The 21,928-nt window shown below is 36.3% G+C and overlaps 1 protein-coding gene across 4 annotated transcripts in view; it reads left to right on the plus strand.

Annotated features, from left to right (window-relative positions):
• Positions 1–21,928, plus strand: part of ARAP2 (ArfGAP with RhoGAP domain, ankyrin repeat and PH domain 2) — a 247,799-nt gene that overhangs the window by 122,852 nt on the left and 103,019 nt on the right. For 3 of the 4 annotated variants that reach the window (XM_049886379.1, XM_049886382.1, XM_049886380.1), the window contains exons 12-18: positions 449–534; positions 1,233–1,415; positions 4,738–4,912; positions 5,356–5,490; positions 17,442–17,586; positions 19,615–19,717; positions 20,588–20,786. In XM_049886379.1, the coding sequence (XP_049742336.1) occupies positions 449–534; positions 1,233–1,415; positions 4,738–4,912; positions 5,356–5,490; positions 17,442–17,586; positions 19,615–19,717; positions 20,588–20,786 (1,026 nt within the window). The remainder of the gene's footprint in view (positions 1–448; positions 535–1,232; positions 1,416–4,737; positions 4,913–5,355; positions 5,491–17,441; positions 17,587–19,614; positions 19,718–20,587; positions 20,787–21,928) is intronic. The other variant, XM_049886381.1, reaches the window with a different exon arrangement.

Below are 21,928 nucleotides of genomic sequence, written 5' to 3' on the forward strand. Positions count from 1 at the left end.
CTAAAAACTGTTAAGTCATCATCATTCTACATTTTGAATCATCTTTCTTAACAATCATTGGTACGGGTTTCTGTAAAGACAGTCAGAAGGGTCTTCATCTGTCCAACAAATCTTACTATTCACTAAATGCTAAAAGAAAAAGATGAGTGGAAAGTATGTGGGTCTTTTGTTCTGTTTATGATTTGTTTATATGAAAGTTTCCCTGAAAGATGTTTACCAAGATGGTCCAAGCAAGCTATTGTCATTATACCTCAGGGCCCAGGTGATACGTTCTTGTAAGTCCTTGTGGGTCCAGCTCCAACTGGGTCACCTTCTTTATGCTCAAGGTCAGGGAATAGTGGCTCCAATATTATCTCCCAAATCAACACACATATTCATATATTCTTTAAAAAGTAAAGTAAGTTTACATTCAAACTAAAATAGAAATATAATTGTTTTTTGATTCCAGGACAACACAGATCTTTAGGTCCTAAAGATTCCAAGGTTAGAAGCCTAAAAATGGATGCCAGTATTTGGAGCAATGAACTCATTGAGGTAAGTCTGATTTAATGGTGGTGATGAGTATAAGAGATTGGGGAAGAACCATGCAATCGGGCTGTTTGGATTTCTTTAGGGTAGTAACTCTTTCAGCTTGCTTCCTAACTGAGACAGTTAATTTAAAATAAAAACTACAAGAAGCTTTAATAGTAATGACTACTTTTAAGAAGTTTTGGCTGTTTTTTTTTTAAGTTTGAATTTTCTTTCTCTCTATTTAACCCAGCATGGATAAATTATAAGAGGCATCAATGAAGACATTCGGCAAAATTTGTTATTTTTTTTTTCTTGTCTACACTGGACTTACTGTGATTATGTCTAACTTGATGTCTCCATTTTCTACTAGTGTTACTTGCCACTCTAGACAGTATTAGCCCACCTTTTTAGCCATTTTAAATGAATCTGTCTCAATGTGAGCTTCAAAACATACTTAATAACAGTGTTTATGCAATTTGCGTTACTTGGATTTCCTTTCTAATTTTTTTTTTTTTTTTTACCAATATTGTGAGCAGGTAGGCTGTGTTCAAAACAGAAATAGTATCTGCTTTCATACGCCATCTTACTGAAAGAGTGGGTCTTTCCTGAGCTTACCTGTATTTTATATTGTTACACTGTAATTTGTAATGTGAGTTCATTTTCTGAAAATTTAAATACATTTTACGCACTGATACATTATCTGGTTTTTTTTGAAAATTCAGCTTTTTATTGTCATTGGAAACAAAAGAGCAAATGACTTTTGGGCTGGTAATCTTCCCAAGGATGAAGAATTACACATGGACTCTCCAGTAGAAAAGAGAAAAAGCTTTATCACTCAGAAGTATAGGGAAGGAAGATTCAGAAAAACCCTTTTGGCGTCTCTCACAAAAGAAGAATTAAATAAGGTATTCAATGAAATGTATCAACAAAACTGGATTTTAATTTTTTTTTTTTAAATATGTGCCAAGGCTCTTGGTAAGAAGCAAAATCTTATATTATTTGATAAAATTTTTACTTAATTTTATTTCTGCTTACAAGAGTGCATGGGTGGTTTTCTCATTGGTTCCCTTAAGGATCCAGTATCATAGAAGATTAACTCTTCCTTACTGAAGATTCCAGCTAACTCAGGCCTACCCTGTCATTCTTAAAATGTTAACCACTTTCCCTATTTTAAGTACAGGATACTAAACGTAACTTGAACTCCTATGTTACTCAGTTGGTGCCATCATAATTGACATCATTTCCTCAATTAATTTATTGTTACCAACTGTGTTTTGCTTAGTGGTATTGAAGTGTTGTTTGCCTTTGCCTGAGTCATTCCGGGTCTTGTGCCTATTTCATGGGACCCATTTAGTCCTCACCCTTTCGGCAAAAGGTTTTGTTAGCACCCTCCTCCCCCGCCCCCCTCCTTTCTTTTTCTAAACTGCCTTTTCAGTCTCCTGTGTGTTAGGAGGCTTTTCTATGTATAGGTATATTTTAAGCATATACCTCATATATCTATATTTTTAATGCTTAGAAGATGTATTTTTACATGGTTCTCAATTCTTTAGTATCTTTTTAATGGTAATGCTTATTTGATAAAGATTGCCAGGTAGTAGCAATATGGTGAATATTTTAGAAAAAAAGTAAAGACAATTTTCCATACTTCTCTAGAAATTGCAATATATATAAAATCAATTTACATTTCTATTCTATTGGTTACTTTCCCCAACAATGTTTTTTCTTGCTTGTGCATTTTTGATATTAATAAATGGAGATCACCAGCCAATTTTAAAGCAATAACACATAGTGAACTGAGGATTTGGGATGGTTAACTGAAGTGGGGAGAACCAGATGGATCGAATGGGATGGGGGATTATATGGTTAAATGTAGGTTATTGTTAAGGTGGTTAATTTTATTTTGGGTGGTGTTTTTTCATGGGTGCTCATTCCATTATTAAAATAAGTGACCAGTTATACCATACATGTATGGAATAGTGATGAGAGGGTATCATAAACCAAGGATTATGATTAACCTAATTCCTAATAAATAATAAGTGCGTGGATAGTAAGTTATGGATCTGCAGAGGTAATTGGTGAGATTGGAGAACAAGGACATGTCTTCCCCCAGTTGCTTCTCCCTCTTTGATGGTGATGGAAATCTTGTCAGTGAGTACATATTGTTGTCCCCAAGTGAAGTCCTGTCTGCTACACTACACTGTTTACATGAGCTAAGCTATTAGGTAAGTTTTAGATTAAGTGCTAGCAATTGCATTCCTTCTAAGAATATTTTAGGAAAGTCTATTCATTGGGACGTACATCCACATCGGGCTTCTTAAAAGTGACACTCTTAGTGTCGGTGAGCAATTTTAACCAAAATTTTTTTTAATAGCTGTTTATTATGCAAGGACCCCTGGTGGCACAGTGGTTAAGCGCTTGGCTGTTAAATGAAAGGTAAACGGTGCGAACCCATCAGCTGCTCCACGGGAGAAAGATGTGACAGTCTGCTTCTGTAAGGGTTACAGTCTTGGAAACCCTGTGAGAAAATTCTACTCTGTCCTATAGGGTTGCTGTGAGTCGAAAATCAGCTCTACCACAGTGGGTTTGGTTTGGTGGGTTTATTATGCACTTGTTATTTGAGAATCCTTTTTTAGGTGCTGGGGATAAAATTGTGGAAAAATATGGATGTGACTTTTTTTAATTCATGGGAAAGACAGGCAGGTAGGGAAACCCATCATTAAAAGGTACCCCTTGCCATCAAATCAATTCTGACTCATCACGACCCTATAGAACAGAGTAGCACTGCCTCGTGGGGTTTCCAAGGCTGTAATCTTTACAGAAAGATATACTTTCTGTCACATCTTTCTACCACGGAGCGGCTGGTAGGTTCAAACTGCCAGCTTTTTGGTTAACTTAACCACTATGCAACCAGGGCTCCTTAACAGGTAAACACCCCAATAAATATAAAATATCAAGTACATTGTGTTTGGAAGGAAAGGAGTAGGGTGACAAGAGGAAGAACAAAAGAAAACACATGTGATTAAATTGGGAATCAGAGACACTTAGGATGAAAGAGAAGTTAGCCATTATTTTATGCAATATACTCATTTCAAGGTGAGGAAGACTAAGGCCCAATGCAGCGAAGAAATTTGCCAAAAATCACCTAGCAAATTAGTGCAGTCAGATACCTGGATTCAGGTTTCTTGATTCTGAGTTAAAGGGAATTCTAGAGGTCAGATGGACCATGGTGGAAAAAGATTAGTAGTTTTTTTTACCAACTGACCCTCCAGGTCTAGAACTGTGAAGGAACGTGCCAAAGAACGTTCCTCACTCTGAGGTGTCCATGGTGACAGTTAATGAGCGATTGTCCTGAGGTTGCATCACAGAGGGAAAATTGACCAGTGATCTGTCTAGGTAACACTGTGACAGGAAGCAAATAAAATGGTAAGGCCAAGGTTAAAAAGTCAGATGGAATTAGGTGCCCAAATCAGAGGGTTTAGAAGCAAGTGGGAAGCTGATAAAAGTGAGGTCTGGGGGTGCACATAAAATGGGAAGAAAAAGAATAAGATGTAAAGTTAGCTTACTTCAAGGCAAAAGAAAGATAAAAAAGTTAGATTCCTGAAGTCCTTTCTGTTTGTACAAGTATGATAAATACCAGAAGTAAATAATGTTTTATTGTCTCTTGCTTGCTCTTTGCACACTCATGCCCTGGCAACCCTTCAAAAAAAGGGAGAGATCTTGAATTTGTTTTGTATTCATTTTTCAGATTCCTAAAGCACAACAGTAATTTAAAGATTCTACACATCAGGATTAAATAGGAGATACACACACACACACACAAGCACATATGTAAATATATACACACACATATTAGCATTCACATAATAAAATGTTACTGAGTATTTCTTTATTACATTTGAAATGTATTTAGTTTTCTAAACATCATCAACTGCCATAGTATGTGAGCGTAAAAATATTTTCAAAAGCAAATATGATGGATTGGAAGGCTTGGAACATCACACCAACAAAACAATGAATTGAGACTTAGAGGGCATGGCTGTCATTTAAAGTGTAGTAAACAGGCCTTATGTGCCTATTGTCTAATTCAGGGCACAGTTAATGATTAGCCTTCTTGGGGAAAAAAGAAATACACTTCATCTCATAAATGCATTACCAGACTTTCTCTCATTTTGATAGCTAGCATCATATTTTCTTCCCTTAAAAAGTATATTTTCTTTGAACCACCAGGCTCTGTGTGCTGCTGTAGTGAAACCAGATGTCCTGGAAACGATGGCTTTGCTGTTCAGTGGAGCAGATGTTATGTGTGCAACCGGAGACCCCGTGTACAGCACCCCCTATCTGCTGGCCAAGAAGGCTGGGCAGAGTCTGCAAATGGAATTTCTCTACCATAACAAATTCTCAGGTTAGTTGTTATCCCTGTACACGTTCCGTCTCATCTGGTATACTCCTAAAAGGAAAAATGCTCAAATAATGTTTATTTCTTAAATAAGGAAAGAAAAAAAAGCAGGAAGAAAACCACAGTCACCAAAAAACATAGAAGATGCTTAAGACTAATTATTTTCTACTTCGTTTCAGGAAAGTTTAGTAACTAAATCTTATATATTTCTGCAGGCTTATAAATGGAAGATTAAAATAGTTAATCTCACATAATTTTTTCCTACCAAAATGAAGTCCAATTTATGACTTAAATGCTTTTGTGCAAAGTAAAATAAATCTCTCTATATATTTACTCTGTGGTATATTTCGTGCGGTTTGTCTTCTGTTCAGAACTTACCTGTATATTTATATGCAAAAGGAAAAATTGCTTTTTAGATTTCATATTTATTGTTTCTTTAATTTTTTCAGATTTCCCACAACATGATATTCCTTCTGAAGGTGGATTGAGTCAAGAGTTCTCCCAGTCCACCTTTCTCTGTGACTTTTTATACCAAGCCCCTTCTGCTGCTTCTAAACTCTCTTCAGAGAAAAAACTGTTTGAAGGTATCTTTTCTGCTCCTCTTAGATTTTGTTACCTGATAAAACTTAATTCCATTATCAATGCAATTTTAAATTTTGATTTTTTTTCCCTTAAGATGTTAGATTTGATATTGCAGTAGAGAAATATTTTTTTGAGAATTTATAAATGCTTCCAGGCACAAATACTATTTCATACACTGCAGCTGGGATTTACCACTGGGTTGCAATGCTGAACGAATCGTCAGCAGAATTTCCTGAAGTCTTTCTTAGGACCAAGGAACCTAGTGGTACAATGGTTAAGTGCTTGGCTGCTAACTGAAATGTTGGCAGCTTGAACTCATTCAGCAGCTCCATGGGGGAAGGACCTGGTGGTCTGCTTCCATAAATATTACAGCCAAGAACGCTCTATGAGGCAGTTCTGCTTTGTCACTATGAGTTGAAATCGATTCATTGGCACCCGGCAACAATGACACCTTAGAGCCAGCTGATTGTGTTTCAGGTTTTAAGGGCTGTCCCAAAGAACTGTGAAATCTAGCTCTCTTCCTTAGAGATGGACACCCCAACTGAGGAGATAATAAAGGTAATGTAATCATGTAGGAAGAACTGACAAGTTTTCAGTACATATTTTATCAAAGTACTAAGTGAAATCAAGTGGTTCAGTTTGTTCTAAGTGTGTGTGTGTGTGTTTTAAGTGAAAAAAAAATTGTAAGCATGATTTTAAAAAATGAGAATTAATTTGATTTAAAAACAGTATTTGAACAGAGTCACAGTGAGCATTTATACATCTCTCTGTCCACTTCCATGTGACAGAGATGCGTTAGGCATTAAAAACCCAAACCAAACCCAGTGTCGTCAAGTCGATTCTGACTCATAGGGATCCTATAGGACAGAGTAGAACTGCCCCATAGAGTTTCCAAGGAGCGCCTGGCAGATTCGAACTGCCAGCTCTTTGGTTAGCAGCCATAGCGCTTAACCACTACAGCACTAGAGTTTCTGTGTTAGGCATTAGGAATATAAAAACGAGTGAGGTGTATAGCTCATGCTCATGTTACATCCATCCTCATTGATTTGAAAAATGTAGGCAAGGAAATGTGATGAAAGATTTCTACTGGAACATAGAGTGTAAACAGAGATCGAGCTGTTACAAGCCAACTGGTGGTGGTCATTGACAGATTCAGGAGTATGGCATTAATTCCCTTGGTAGTATATTATTGTTGTTGTTGTGTGCCAGTGAGTTGATTTCGACTCATCGAAACCCTATAGGACAAAATAGGGTTTTTAAGACTGATTTTTTTGGAACTAAATTACCAGGCCTTTCTTCCAGGGTACCTGTTGGTGGACTCAAACTGCCAACCTTTCAGTTAGCAGCCAAGTGCATTAGTCACCACCCAGGGACTCCACTTGATTTATACAAAGGCGAAATATACAAAGATAAAATAGGGCATTTTAAATATAACATTTTCTTCCTAAAGCTTTTCAAGAATTCATAAGCATCCTGTAAGCTAAAAATAAGCTTTTTTTCCCCCACAGTTGGTGTTACGATTTTTATATATCTATCAATTTGCCTTTATATTTTTCTTGAAATATTTTTCTTAATCACTTGAGATCTAAGTTGATGTAGTAAACTATTGTAACTAAATCATTCTTACATTTTACTTTTATGCGTCAACCATGGAAGCGTTTGTTAAAATTTATTTCCAAAAAACAGAAACTGGTACATTCTCTATATATATATAATTTAATAAGAAATGTGTTCTCATTTTGGGACATTCATTTTCAGGTACTGTGAAATTAAGCTTTTGTATTTTGGCTCTATGCAGCACAGCAGAAATGATTTCATGGGAAAAGAATCTCCTGGCAGGGTATTCTTTGATTGCCTTCATTTCTTCCCATCCAATTTATCAGCAGGTTCTATCATTTCAAACTCAAAATAGACCTTGAATCATTTGAGTACTCTCCATCTTCACCGATACCACAGTAGCCCCAGTCACCATCATCTCCTGCATATGCCGTGATAGGTGCACTCCTAATTTACATCTGCCTTAGCTCCCCTCCGAACTGTTCTCAACAGATATGCCTTAACGTTCTTTAAAAACATGTAGGTCCATTGCTCAAAGATGTTCAGTGGTTTCCCATTCCAGAATATAACCCTGTTCCACATGGAAGCCTAAAAAGCCTTTTCGTACCTCCCCCATTTCATCTCATATCACTTATCTCTATGCTCATGTGCATGGCCACACTGGTTTCTTCTCTGTTCTGAGAACATGGTATGTTCTTTCCCGTCTCTCCTGGACCTTTGCACTTTCCGCCTGTTCTGTAAGGAGGACACTGCCCCCAGTCTAGCTCCTTCTCACCTCTCAAAGATGAATTCTCCTGCCACCTACTCAGACAGGCCTCTCTGACACCCTGCTGAAGTGTGCTTCCACTGCCAGCTTTTCTGTCACTCTTACACTTAATTGACGTGCAGGAAGATGATCCTCCTTTATTTACTTGCTTTTCCCCTCCCACTAGAGTGTACACCCACTGAGGTGTCAACATTTTCTGGCTTGTTCAGAATTGTCCAATCTTTGGTGCCCAAAACAGTATTGACACATACTAGCCGTGTTAGAAATACCTACTGAATGAATGACTGTTTCTCTAATCAGATTACCACCATGTAAAAGTGCAGTCCCACGTTAGTATTTTGTTTTTGATCTGGGCACGAAAACATATAATTGCAGGGACAAAGCATTCCCTTGGTTCAGAAAAAGCCTATTTACGAACAAAAAAGAAAAAGCTGAACTACCAAGAAACAAAATTTTGGATTTGCTTCTTTTTCCCCCCAAGATTCCTTACTGCTGTTGAACATCAGGCTTACAGAAAAAATGAATCACTTGGGAAGATTTGGAGGATAAGTATGATTGTCGCCTCTGCCTTTGAAAGGCGAGCACCTGGACTGGACTACTCCATCAGCTCTTGTCGGGACGGCGTAGAGCAAAATGATTAAAAATGAAAAAGCCTGAGAATAAAATGCACGCAGTCCTTCAGAGTGTTACAGAGGCTTCAAATTGTCAGTTCAGGTTTTCAGGATTTGAAGTTCTTCTGGCCTCTGGTTATGAAGACTGATCTATATTTTTCTTTTTCCTTCTGGATTTAATGTTCATGAAAAGAAGGATTGATAGCTCTTGTTAAATCTAAGTGCAGAGCTGAATAATAGCATCCTGGTTTTGTCCTCTGTTTTTTCCCCCTCGATCATATTTTTTTTTTTCCTCTCGGTATCCTTAACCTTGATTTGTTGACACAATATTTGATTTTTTAAGAAGACAGGGGTTGATGTGGTTTTCTAAATTTTTTACTCCATTTCTCCTGTTTGTGCTTAATTTTATAGATTAGCACTGAGGAGTTTTGAAGATCTTTTGTTGTAGGATTGCCTAGCTTGTACAGTTTAAACATGTTTCTCCAAAGCTAAAACACATTTATTTGAAATGAAAAGGAATCCTAATGGGTATTCCTATTATCAGTGAACTCTAAATTCTATCATACTATACCTTTTAGGAAAACCCTGGTGGTATAGTAGTTAAGTGCTAGGGCTACTAACCAAAAGGCCAGCAGTTCAAATCCACCAGGCCCTCCTCGGAAACTCTATGAGCCTGTTCTACTCTGTCCTATAGGGCCACAGTGGGTCGGGATCAACTTGACGGCAACGGGTTGGTTTGTTGGTTCAGAAAATTCTTTATCTGGAAACAATGATTTAATCAAATAATTTTACCTTAGCTATCTCAGATTTATTGTGCACATATGTATCGAAAGGAACAGTCTCTTCTTTACCTTAATATATTTTTAAAAGGGCATACATACTTCAAACATATAATAGGTACAGAGGCAGCATGTTCAGTAGTTAAGAGTGTAGCTTTTAGACCTCCAGGGGAGGTCCCACCTCCCCTCTGATGCTAAGTGCGTGTGTGACATTGGGAACTGCTCTGTGCTCGTAGAAAGGGTGGATATAATAATAGAACTGACTCAATAGGGTCGCTCTGAGGATTCAATGATTTACTGTATATAAAGTGCTTAGAAGAGTGCACAACATATGAATATGATGATGACTGAGTAGAGGAGTTATACGTATGCACAGCTGTTCATACTTTCAGTTAGCCTTTGTGTTTAGGTATGTCCTGTTGTTGTTAGTTGCCATCACGTTGATTCCAACTCATAGCAATCCATGTGTACAGAGTAGAACTGCTCCATAGGATTTTCAAGGCTAGGACCTTTTGGAAGCAGATCACCAGCCCTGTCTTCTGAGGTGCCTCTGGGTGGTTTCAAATGCCAACCTTTCAGTTCATAGTTGAGTGCTTAGCATTTGTATCACCCAGAGACTCCTTAGGTATGTCGTTCAAGCAAGCTGTAATTGACAATCAAGATACTCAATTACTCTATAATAGAATTTAAATAGGAATTCTTTACCTGTGCATGGATAAGTCTAGAGTAATGTTTTTCTTCCCTGATCTAAGCATCAAGATTAAAAAGAATGAATGAACAATTCCCATCCCCTCTGGCCAGTCCAAGGCACTTGGCACTTTCTACAAACTCCAGTATATTAAATAGCTGAGTCCTAAAAGTTACCCATTTTGGATGTGTCCTCATGTGTGATTAGTAGTAAGACTTCTGTAGCAGAGAGGGTGTCCTGTAGGCTTTTGACAGTTCTTAAAGTCAGGAGGGTACATCTGAATTAGCCTAAGCAGACCAATATAATTCAGCATAATTTTGTTAAAGCTTTTATTTCTTCCCAAATGCATAAGAATGTCCAGATTTTCTGTCACAGCTTTTGTTATTCTAAGTCCTCAAAGGTAATATCTGTGCCTGCCTTGTCTCACACCTGGGCCATTTTCACTTACAAAAATAAGACTAGTAAATGGTTATAGTAATGACACTACTACAGGAATAAATTTCCTCAAGCCTTTCTTTACTTAAAATGAGTTCGTACCCACTTTTTAAAAGAGAGCTGTCATTTGTTTCCCATTAGAATTTACATAAATAGATTCTACAGTCACACTTATTTTATGCATTATTTGTTTCGCACATTTTGTTTAAGGCCTTCCAGTGGTTCCTACTTGTCTATTAAAAAAGGAACAAACTCTTGAACACCTGTCCTGGAAGACACTTGGGGTCCATCCTCTGCTATGACCCTACATACAGTCTTGTTTCCAAAGTCCTAAATTCTGGGTAATCTGACTCTGCAGTCAAATCGATGTTTCTACAATTTCCCTTTTCTATGACTTTCCTTACACTCTTCTTTCTCAAAATTATGGAATATTGGAGCTCTGGACGCATTTTTTGTTTAGAAACATGTCTTTCCAGTCATAAAGAGCAATTTCAAAAGCTATTTTTTCTGTGAACTCTTTTCTTATCACTCCAGTTTGAGGAGGCTTTCCTTTGTGAATGCTTTTAACCCCAAAGGGACCAAAGTGAGAACATCACATACATGTCCGCTTTCATTGCACAACAAGCTGCCTGAGGACAGAAATGCAGAATTCCTATTCAGTACCTTGCTCTAAGCATGTAGCCTCCTGCCTTGTACATCATTCAAGGCTATCTATGTACTGAATGAATGTACACTTTTGCTTTGTTGTTTTATGAAGATTATTCTATACATCTGACTGCTTTGTTTTGAAATTCATAACGACCTTTGATTAGTACTTTGACTTTTCTTATATTTTAGAAATTTGTAATGAATATTCATTTAAAACATATGGCTTTTGTGAGTTTTATAAAACTCTGCAGGGTACATACTGTGACACAGGATTTGAGGACTGTGAGATATATCACCTTCCAGTAGGACAAAGAATGGGTCTCTGCTAGGTTTCTATTCCAGTGTCCATAAAGAAATTCTGTAAGCTGTTTGTTTCTGCTAGTTATGATTTGGTGTTTCATTTGGCAGTCAGCTTCTCAGAATATAGTGATCATATAGTTCTCAGCATTTCTACCTATTGTTTTTCCTCTTGATTGTTTTTGAGGCGAAACAGCATCTTCTTTTCTTTCTTCTGCTGTTCACCACTATATTCACCTAAGATTCTAAAGATTTGATAAAGGGAAATTCAAGCAGTGATTTAATATTTTTTTCTTTTAACTTCTTAATTACCTTAACATAATCTCATACTTACAGAAAAGTTGGAAGAAAAGTACAAATAATTGTCATATACCATATTTTTTGCAAATAACGTGCCCATGTAAATAATGCACCCACACATAGAACACACATAACATGCCTAGGAAAATAATATACAAGTGGGTTGTATGGTTGGCAAAAAATGTATAACGAGTGTGTGTTATATCCAGACTTCCCAAATACTATCATTTTAAATATTACCCTTTCTTTCTGTGTGTATATAAATATATGCATATTCACATATATATGTATATATGTACATAAACACATTTTTTTCAGAATCAATCAAGAGTTGGTTGCATGCATGATGCACTGTGCCCCTAGGTACCTCAGTTTGTATTTCTTAAAAACAAAGGCATTCCCTAACTTAACTGCAGTACAGGTACCAAAATCAGAAAATTATCTGCAAACTTTATCCATTAGGTCTAATCTACAGAATTGTTTCATTAGTCTTAACATCTATGGATCTAATGTATTTTTTAATGCAAAATCAAAGGTTGCTTATATTGTTTAAATCTTGGCAGTACCTTGGAGTTCGAGAGTTGCTGGAATTTCTAGACTCCACATACAAGATTGTAAAGTGATAATTCAAAAATAATTCTGTTTATCTAGGGAAACTGAAAATTTCAGGTAAAGTTTTCTTTCCTAGTATTTTTATTTAAAAAATTTGAGTTTAATATTTTGCATCACTTGTTCAAAGATTTATTTGGCAGAATATAGTGAGGCCTTGTATGACATCATTATACATCATTATATAACATCATTAAAAGCTATAGAAAATAATACAAATATTTCATAATTTAATTTTCACATGTTAGTGCCTTTCATTGGTAATTCATAGTGCATGGCATGATTTTTTTTTCCCTCATGCTCAGCTGGAAAGCTGCCTTTTTTATTTTTTTAAATAGAGAATCAAAAAGGAGTGATGAACATTAATAATAATTTTTGGCAATACAGAACAGATCACGTAAAGTCATTCTTTCTGGTTGGTATTCATTCCTTTTGTTTGAAATCTTTCACATTTGTATTTTCCACAAGGGTCAGTCAGGAAATAAGTTAAATACAAGGGATAACATAGACCCTTTTGGAGTGAGTAATAACATAAAAACAACTAGAAAACTTACCTAATAGACACATTATTATTTGCACACAATTTTCAGAATCCATCAGGAGTAAAACAAGCCTGACCGGACCCATGTCTAAAGTGGCATTTTCTTCCCAGCCCTGCTGTCTACCATTAGCCTCTCTTGTAACAAATCTGTATTACATCTTTTTAGAAACTACTCAGAATTTTATTTCCAACTCTTATTTAAATGAGGTAAACCATGCATAGCCTTTAGGATAGTTCCTAACTTCCATTGTAAGTACTTAGTTAAATAATAGCAATTAATAGCTTCTCCTTCTCTTTTATTATCTCCACTGTCAGTAACAATCATCAATCAAATCTTCATTTGCTTGATTTTTTTTTTCATATTTATTTTCATGGATATATTGAGTGGGATGTTCTAGTAACCTATAATTTACTGTACCTTCTAAAATGATATTCTCATTTTATAGTTGATGTATTAGCAGAATTTTGTTCAATATACTTTTTTAAAGTATTAATTCCATAATTACATTTTTTTGCTTCGGCCTTATTTTTATATGTATGTCTTTGACCTTTTTGGGTTTCCTTATTTATCAACCCTGGACTATTTGTGGTTTTGATTCATCAGCGTGCTTAGACCGTCATTTGAATCCTAACTGCAATTGCAAAAGCACATTCTTGCTACTTCCTAGGATTGTTTGTCTGTTTTGAAATTCCATTCTACCCACAGTTTTTAGCAAACAGCTTGGCCAGCCTCTTCGGCCGATTTTCATTGCTTCTGCTTCTGGACCCCTGAGGCTGTGTAGTATGGCCTGAGTTAGGGACCCATGTCTAATGAGTTCACCACAAATTCATTTTTGTGCGTGTGAGGTTGTTTATTTGTTTTGTTTTTTTGGTTTTACCTAATCTGAGTGTAACCTAGTAATTGATGATCTTGATGACCTGTTTTTTATGTCTCACTTTTATTTTTACCAAAGGAATACGTGCACATTTAAGAAACAAAAACAACCCGTTACTGTTCAGTGGATTCCGACTCTTTGTGACCCTATAGGACAGAGTAGAACTGCCCCATAGGGTTTCCAAGGAGCAGCTGGTGGATTCTAACTGCTGAGCTTTTTGGTTAGCAGCTGTAACAAACACTGTAGCTTTTAACCACTGTACCACCAGGGCTCCATATACGCACATAGTTGTAATGAAAAACAAGTTTGTTCCTTAACTTTTTATTCATACACATTATCGATTTCTCTTTGATAAATCTACTCATCTATACTTTCTCAACTTTCTTAGAAGTAATGTTAGTTGGATTTGGACTTTATGCCTCAATCATCTGATTTTATATTGTTTTCTTACTAAGAGAGTTCTTTTCCCATGCGTTCTTGTGATTTTTTTTTTGTAATTTATTATATATTTTTAATACCAAGAAGTGTTGATCTGTCTTGACTAATTCCATTTACCCTCATATAGTCTTCAGTATACTGTACCTGGTTTCTTTCACAGCACTCTCAGTAGCCAGATACCTCCTTACTATGAAGATAAACAGGCATTTTGTCAGCTCTTTTATTAAATGTCTTTGCTATATATACTTCACTCTTTTTCTGTTTTATATACTGTCCTCTTCTCACGTGCTTTATAACATTCATAGGCCCCTCTATATCTGTCAGTTTGTCATACCGTAGGGACTTGCATGTTGCTCTGATGCTGAAGGCTATGCCACAGGTATTCAAATGCCAGCAGAGTCATCCATGGCAGACAGGTTTCAGCTGAACTTCTAGACTAATACAGACTAGGAAGAAGGACCTGACAGTCTACTTTTGAAAAGAATTAGCCAGTGAAAACCTTGTGAATAGCAGCAGAACATTGTCTCATTGAAGATGAGCCCCTCAGGATGGAAGGCACTCAAAAGAAAGTAGAGTTAATCTTAATGACGTGGATGGAGTCAACCTTTTGGGACCTTCATTTGCTGATGTAGTGTGACTCAAAATGAGAAGAAACAGCTGCAAACATTTGTTAATAATCGGAATGTGGAATGTACGAGGGATGAATCTAGGAAAATTGGAAATCATCAGAAATGAAATGGAATGCATGAACATTGATATCCTAGGCACCAGTGAGCTGAAATGGACTGGTATTGGCCATTCTGAATCGGACAATAATATGAAAGGAATGGTATTATACTCATCATCAAAAAGAACATTTCAAGATCTATCCTGAAGTACAACACTGGCAGTGATGGTATAATATCCACACACCTACAAAGAAGACCAGTTAATACAGACTATTATGCAAATTTATGTACCAACTACTAAGGCCAAAGATGAAGAAACTGAAGTTTTTTTTACCAACTTGTGCAGTCTGAAATTGATTGAATATGCAATCAGGATGCATTGATAATTACTAGTGATTGGGATTTGAAAGTTGGAACCAAAGAAGGATTAAATAAACAAACAAACAAACAAAACCAAACCCATTGCCCTCAAGTTGATCCCAACTCATAGTGACTCTGAAGGAAGAGTAGAACTGCTCCATAGGGTTTCCAGGGAGCACGTGGTCGATTCAAACTGCCGACCTTTTGGTTAGCAGCCATAGCTCTTAACCGCTATGCCACCAGGGTTTCCAGAAGAAGGACTGGTAGTTGGACATTATGGTTTTGGTGATAGATATGATGCTGGAGATCACATGATAGTATTTTGCAAGACCAAAGACTTCTTTGTCGCAAATACCTTTTTCACCAACGTAAATGGCAGTTATACACATGGACCTTGCCAGATGGAATACACAGGAATCAAATTGACTGCATCTGTGGAAAGAGACAATGGAAAAGCCAGGGACCCACTGCGGAACAGACCATCAGTTGCTCATATGCAAGTTCAAGTTGAAACTGAAGAAAATTAAAACAAGCCCACAAGAGCCAAATTATGACCTTGAGTGTTTCCCATGAAATTTAGAGACCATCTCAAAAATAGATTTGACCATTGAACACTAATGACCAAAGTCCAGACAAGTTGTGGAACGACATCAAGGACATCATACATGAAGAAAACAAGAGATCATTAAAAAGACAAGAAGGAAAGAAAAGACCAAAATAGATTTCAGAAGAGACTCTGAAACTTGCTCTTGAATGTTGAGTTGCTAAAGTGAAAGGAAAAAATGATGAAGTAAAAGAGTTGAACAGAAGATTTCAAAGGGCTGCTCGAGAAGGCAAAGTGTTACAATGTTTGCAAAGAACGTCATGACAGAAAACAAAAATGGGAGAACACGCTCGGCATTTCTCCAGGTGAAAGAACTGAAGAAAAAGACTCAAGCCTCTAGTTGCAATACTGAAGGACTCTGTGGCGAAAATATTAAACGATGCAGGAAGCCTCAAAAGAAGATGGAAGAAATACGCAGAGTCACTCTACAAAAAAGAACTGGTTGATATTCAACCATTTCAGGAGGTAACATATGATCAGGAACCGATGGTACTGAAGCAAGAAGTCCAAGGTGCACTGAAGACACTGGAGAAAAATAAGGCTTCAGGAATTGACGGAATATCAATTGAGATGTTTCAACAAATGGATGCAGCACTGTAAGTGCTCACTCATCTATACCAAGAAATTTGGAAGACAGCTACCTGGCCCACAATATACAAATTCATGAATTGTTCTTCCTGATATGTGTTTCTACTTGGATTTCCAACAGATACTTCTCATTCAGTGTATCTAAAAGAAAATTCAAATTATGTTCACTAGAACAGTTCCTAATTTGTTTTCTTTTAAATAAAAGTAGGTATCACTGCCTACCTTGTAATCAAGGCTAAAAATGATAGAATAATTAACAAGTTCGCCCTTAAGCCCTTATCCAATCAATGTTTTATCTCCTTAACACATATGCACGTGTATGTGTTTGTCTCTGTCTCTCTGTCCTTCCCTCTCCTGCCTTTATTTTTCCCCATGGTTCCCCACCACCATTGTCCTGATTTCAGTCCTCTTTACCTCTCCCTTAAGTCCTGTCAGCAGTGTCCTAATTGGCCTCCCTGCCTTTCACTTCCTCCTCTCAAATCCATTTTTCACAGCAAGCAGAGTGTGTAAAACTCGAATCTGACTGTACTCCTCTTTTGAAACCATTAAAATGGCTCACCATCTCACCTACAAAATCAAGACTTGGTGAACTTTTTTTAAAAAAAGGGTGAGACTGTAAATATTTTAGGCTTCGCAGGCCAGATGATCTATGCTGCAAGCACTCATTTCTGTCCTTGTAGCTGGAGAAGGCCGTGATAGACAATCCATAAACAAATACAAGTGGTTGTGTTCTAGTATAACATTATTTACAAAAACAGACGATGGGATAGATTTCGCTTATGGACCCTGTACAAGATGAATTTTAAGTCCCCTAACAAATTTTTTTTTTTTAACAAAACGTTAGGGGCACTACAGATTCTTATACATTCTTCCTTTGCGTACCTACCTAACAGCAGCCACTGTCTCACTTTTTACAGTACATTTTTTAACTTTCTGATACTCTGGGGACATCAGTCTTTGCAGTTTAAAAGTTGTCTTGCAACAATTTCTTTATGGATCTGCCTGCTTCTCTGGTCTTCTGTGCCATAGTTATTTCTGTCTTATAGATCCCTGGCTGCTACATAGTTAAGTTTTTTGAGAGCAGATAGTTTGACAGATGTATACCTTGTGCAGTTATTGCATACTCTGTGCACAAAATAGGAAATTAATATACTTCAACTTATTTAATTGATTTGTTTTAAATTCACAGAGACAAATAAAAAGTGGTGTGTCTTGGAAGGAGGTTTTTTGAGTTACTACGAACACGATAAGTCTACCACACCTAATGGAACCATTAATATCAATGACGTTATCTGCCTGGCTATACACAAAGAGGACTTCTATTTAAGTACTGGGTAGGTCTCACATTAAACAGTTAAGAGGTGAAAAGTATTTTCAGATATTTTTCACACCAGGTGGTAAGAGTTTTGTTATCAGTTCAGTTTTTCAGTTGCTTCTCGTAGAAGAGTTTGTCCCTTGCTGCCTGCTTATTTTGCAACTGCTGCATGGTCCTTAGAGAATTCAGTGAAAAGTAGGAAAATTAAAATACTATACTAGGTAGTATGAACGGCTAACATGTTCCCAGCTAATCTTAAGTGAATTTGTAACATTCTGTTCTTGAACATTTTAGTCCTGAAATTTTTATGATTTACTCATTTTCTAAAATAGTGAATCAGTTGCAAAGTTGATGAGTTCTTTTAGGGAGAGACATTGTTGAAACAGACCACAAAAGATGATGATTTCTCTATGTTAAAATAAACAAAATATTAAATATATTTAAGAGTATATGGGAATACTAAATTCTGTTAAGATCTACTTTGTCATCTTAATGGTCTAAAAAAGCTGCAATTAAAAGTTAAGTATTATTTGTTTAATATATTTGACTCACAAAATAGTTTAATAGAATTTTTGTGAGGACATTTTGAAACAGACCATCTGGGATCTTTGGTGTGAAAGTTTCCTAACAAATTTTCTGATATAAATAATGAAAAAGTACAAATATTAAAATCTAAAAAAATTAATTACATAGAAGCATAGTATTTTAATAATAATTTTATATGGTAAAGTGGGGGCACTTGCAAAGCTGTGCTATTTACATAAAATTACATTAAATATATCAACATTATATAATGACTTATATGAATTAGCTGAGATGACTGTTGTTTTCTAGTAAATTTAATTGGTTTTTTTTATGGGAACAAAACTGATTACTAGTTGGTTTGTCTTTTGCATAATTGTAATTGTGCTTTTATTCTAGGTGCATAATCATTTAATGAGGCTTACCATGGAATGTTAAGAGTATTTCTTTTATTGCTTTTTACCATGGAATGTTAAAATAAGTGTATTTCTTTTATTGCTTAATTAATTAATTGCTTAATTAATAAATACATATAACCTAAAATTAATATTAACATACAAACATTCAAAAATATAACATTGTTGATGAAATACAACTGGTACAGTTAGATGTGCAAGGAGAGCAGCTACAGTGAGACAAAGTTAAAAATAATTGTCGCAGCCAGATTCTGAATTTCCTTAGAATAGGATATTAGAGTTTGAACAATTTGCATAACTCAGTTATACCAGGAGTTATGCAAATTTGTACTTTAGTAAGATATCTGGAAGAAGTGGTAGGTAAGAGATGGAAGAGAGGCTATGATTGATGAGAGTTTATCTAGAGGGAGAGATTTTTAAAAAGGAAAGGAACCGTGAGCTTGAGAGAATCTTATGATTGAATTAATAAGATTAAATGACTGACTGGATAAAGAATGGATGTTAAGTAGAAGAATAAATAAAACTCCTTCGTTTTAAATTACTTGATGAGGTAGATGTGATGCTTTAAAATCAGGACATGAAAAGGATACAACAGGTTTAGGGTAAGAAATGAAGAGAAATAAGGAAATTTTAGCATAGGGTGTTTTGAGTTTTTGAGGTAATAGGGGTGTATATACTTAGCATATTTTAGGAAACAGTTGGCTTGGCGTTAAGGGCTAACAGTTTGCACAGTGTTGGCACTGGCCAGTTGGTCAAAGTAAACCAAGAAGAAGTGGTTCTAGAGACAAGAGGAGACCGAGGAGAGCACTTTGTCATGTCAGACAACTGATGATGCATCTAGTGTATCAGAAGTCAGGTGATAGAGTGACTTCAGTCATCAAAAGGATATTCCTTGTGTCTGATCCAGCATGTTCTCCTTTAGATCACTAGGATAAAATGCAAACTATCAACAGAGTAATGCTATAGATAGATAAATAGATTTCACTGCATTATCTCATTTTCCTAAGAAATTTAATTAACAGTTTGAACTTTGCATTATTTGCCTTCCTAATTTTTTAAGAGTGAAACACACATAACCGATGGTATCATTTTATTCATGTGACCTGTAGGCCCATCTTTACCTTTGAGATCTACTTACCCTCAGAACGTGTGTTTCTTTTTGGAGCTGAAACATCTCAAGCACAAAGAAAATGGACAGAGGCAATAGCCAAGGTATTTAAATATTGTATTACTATCATAAATCCAAAGAGCCCTGGTGCCTCAATGATTAAACACTCGGCTGCTAACTGAAAGGTTGTCAGTTCAAACCCACCAGTGACGACAGGGGAGAAAGACCTGGCAGTCTGTTCCTGTAAAGATTACAGCCTAAGAAACCTTATGGCCCAGTTCTACTCTGTCCTATAGGGTTGCATGAGTCAGAATCAACTTGACACGCAACAACAACATCATAAATCCAGAGAAAATTCTTAACCCAGGGTCTGTGACTGAACTTCAAGTTTCCATGAAAATTGTGTACAGCATTCTGGTCTATACTTCATTAGATTTTTAAAGATCATTGTCAAAAGAGGTGAAGAGCTACATTTCTAGTGCCTTTAGCAGAGAAGGAATTAATGTAGGACTATGAAGAAATCATTGTTTCAGTTAAGAAAATCTTTTGGTGATTAAAATCTTTTCAGTATTGTAGTTATTTCTGTGTATGTCTTTTTGTAGGCAGATATCTTATTCATGGTTTACACAAAGGAATAGATTCACTAAAGGGTATAAATACATTGAAGGTTGACATTTTAGAAAGATGCCACAAATTAACAAAGAGAATGCCTTCTTATTTCAACTCCCTTCCCTGTCTGTAATATCCACAAAGAAGAAAAACAGTTAAAAGGGCTCCTTTTTGAAATGCATTATAGCTGTTCAGTTTTAAGATTGATAGCAAGTTTAGATAATTGTTTTGAAATTTTGGTTTATTTATAAATCTTTAAAATATTTTTTAAAAGATTAACTTTTCCATCCTCCCTCATATGTGTAAAAAAGAAGAGATTTCCTATTTTCACTGTCTTTATTACCTTTCTGTATTTGTTTTAACAGCATTTTGTTCCCTTTGTCGCTGAAAACTTAACAGAAGCTGACTATGATTTGATTGGTCAACTCTACTACAAAGACTGCCATGCCCTAGATCAATGGAGAAAAGGCTGGTTTGCTATGGACAAATCTACTTTGCGCTTTTGCCTTCAAATGCAAGAAGCTCAGGAAGATAGAATGCACTTAAGAAGACTGCAAGAACTAAGTAAGATGTCTTCTCCCCCCAGGCCCCATCTTTAGCTCACAATTATTTATGACACGTGAAAATGGAAGTTTTTTTTTTTTTTTTTTACATAAAATTAGGATGGTTCACTCCTGAATATGTATCTTCACAGGTATTTAGTGTAATATCCTTCTATCTTTCAGTCCAATTCTATTTTGACACTAGTTGTAATGTAGTTCTTCTGACTCTAACTACTCAGAGTTAGGTCTAAATTTCATACTTAAAGGGTTCAGTCCTACAGAGTGCCAAGTCTGCCTAAGATTTCAGATACCAGCTGCAAGCTCAGGGGTTCCCAGAACTACCTGCAATTCTGACCAGCTAGCTACAGATTTGGGTTTCCCACTTCCCTCTTAAGTTCCATAATTTTCTAGAATGACTCACAGAACTGAGGACAGTGTTACACTTTTATGAGTACAGTTTTATGATAAAGGATACAAATCAGGAACTGCATAAAGAAGAGATGCATAGGGCAAGGTCTAGGAAGGTCCCAAATGAGGAGCTTCTGTGTCCCTAGGGACACATTATCTTTCTGGTTCAGTGATGTTTATCACCAACTGGAAAACGCACTTGAATTTCAGCGTCCACTGTTTGTATTGGGGTTTCATTACCTAGGCATGATTGAATGATTGGTCATGTGATTGAACTCAGTCTCCAGCTGTCTCCACTTATTGGAGATTGGGCTGATATCATGTGGTGTGTGTTTTTGTCTTGGCTAGCTTTCATCCTGAGTCATCTCATTATCATCAACTCTCAGGTATGGTCTGGAGACATGTACTAATAATACCGACAATTCAAAACCAAAAAACCTATGCTGTTGAGTTGATTTCAACTCATAGCAATACCCTGTAGGACAGAGTAGTACTGCCCCATAGGGTTTTCAAGGCTATAGTCTTTAAGGAAGCAGACTGACACATCTTTCTCCCACAGAGGAACTGGTGTATTCAAACCACGACCTTTTGGTTATCAGCCAAGCACTTAACCACTGTGCTACCAGGGCTCCTTAAAGATAATCCAGTCCCTCAAAATTCCAAGAGTTTAGAAATTACCTCCTAGGAATCAGGAACAAAGACCAAATTCTTTGGGTAAAGTTGTTCTTCATCCCAGAATTCTTTAAAAATATGTTC

Source organism: Elephas maximus, chromosome 5 (assembly GCF_024166365.1).
Source record: "Elephas maximus indicus isolate mEleMax1 chromosome 5, mEleMax1 primary haplotype, whole genome shotgun sequence".
In the NCBI taxonomy this organism is placed as follows: Eukaryota; Metazoa; Chordata; class Mammalia; order Proboscidea; family Elephantidae; genus Elephas; species Elephas maximus.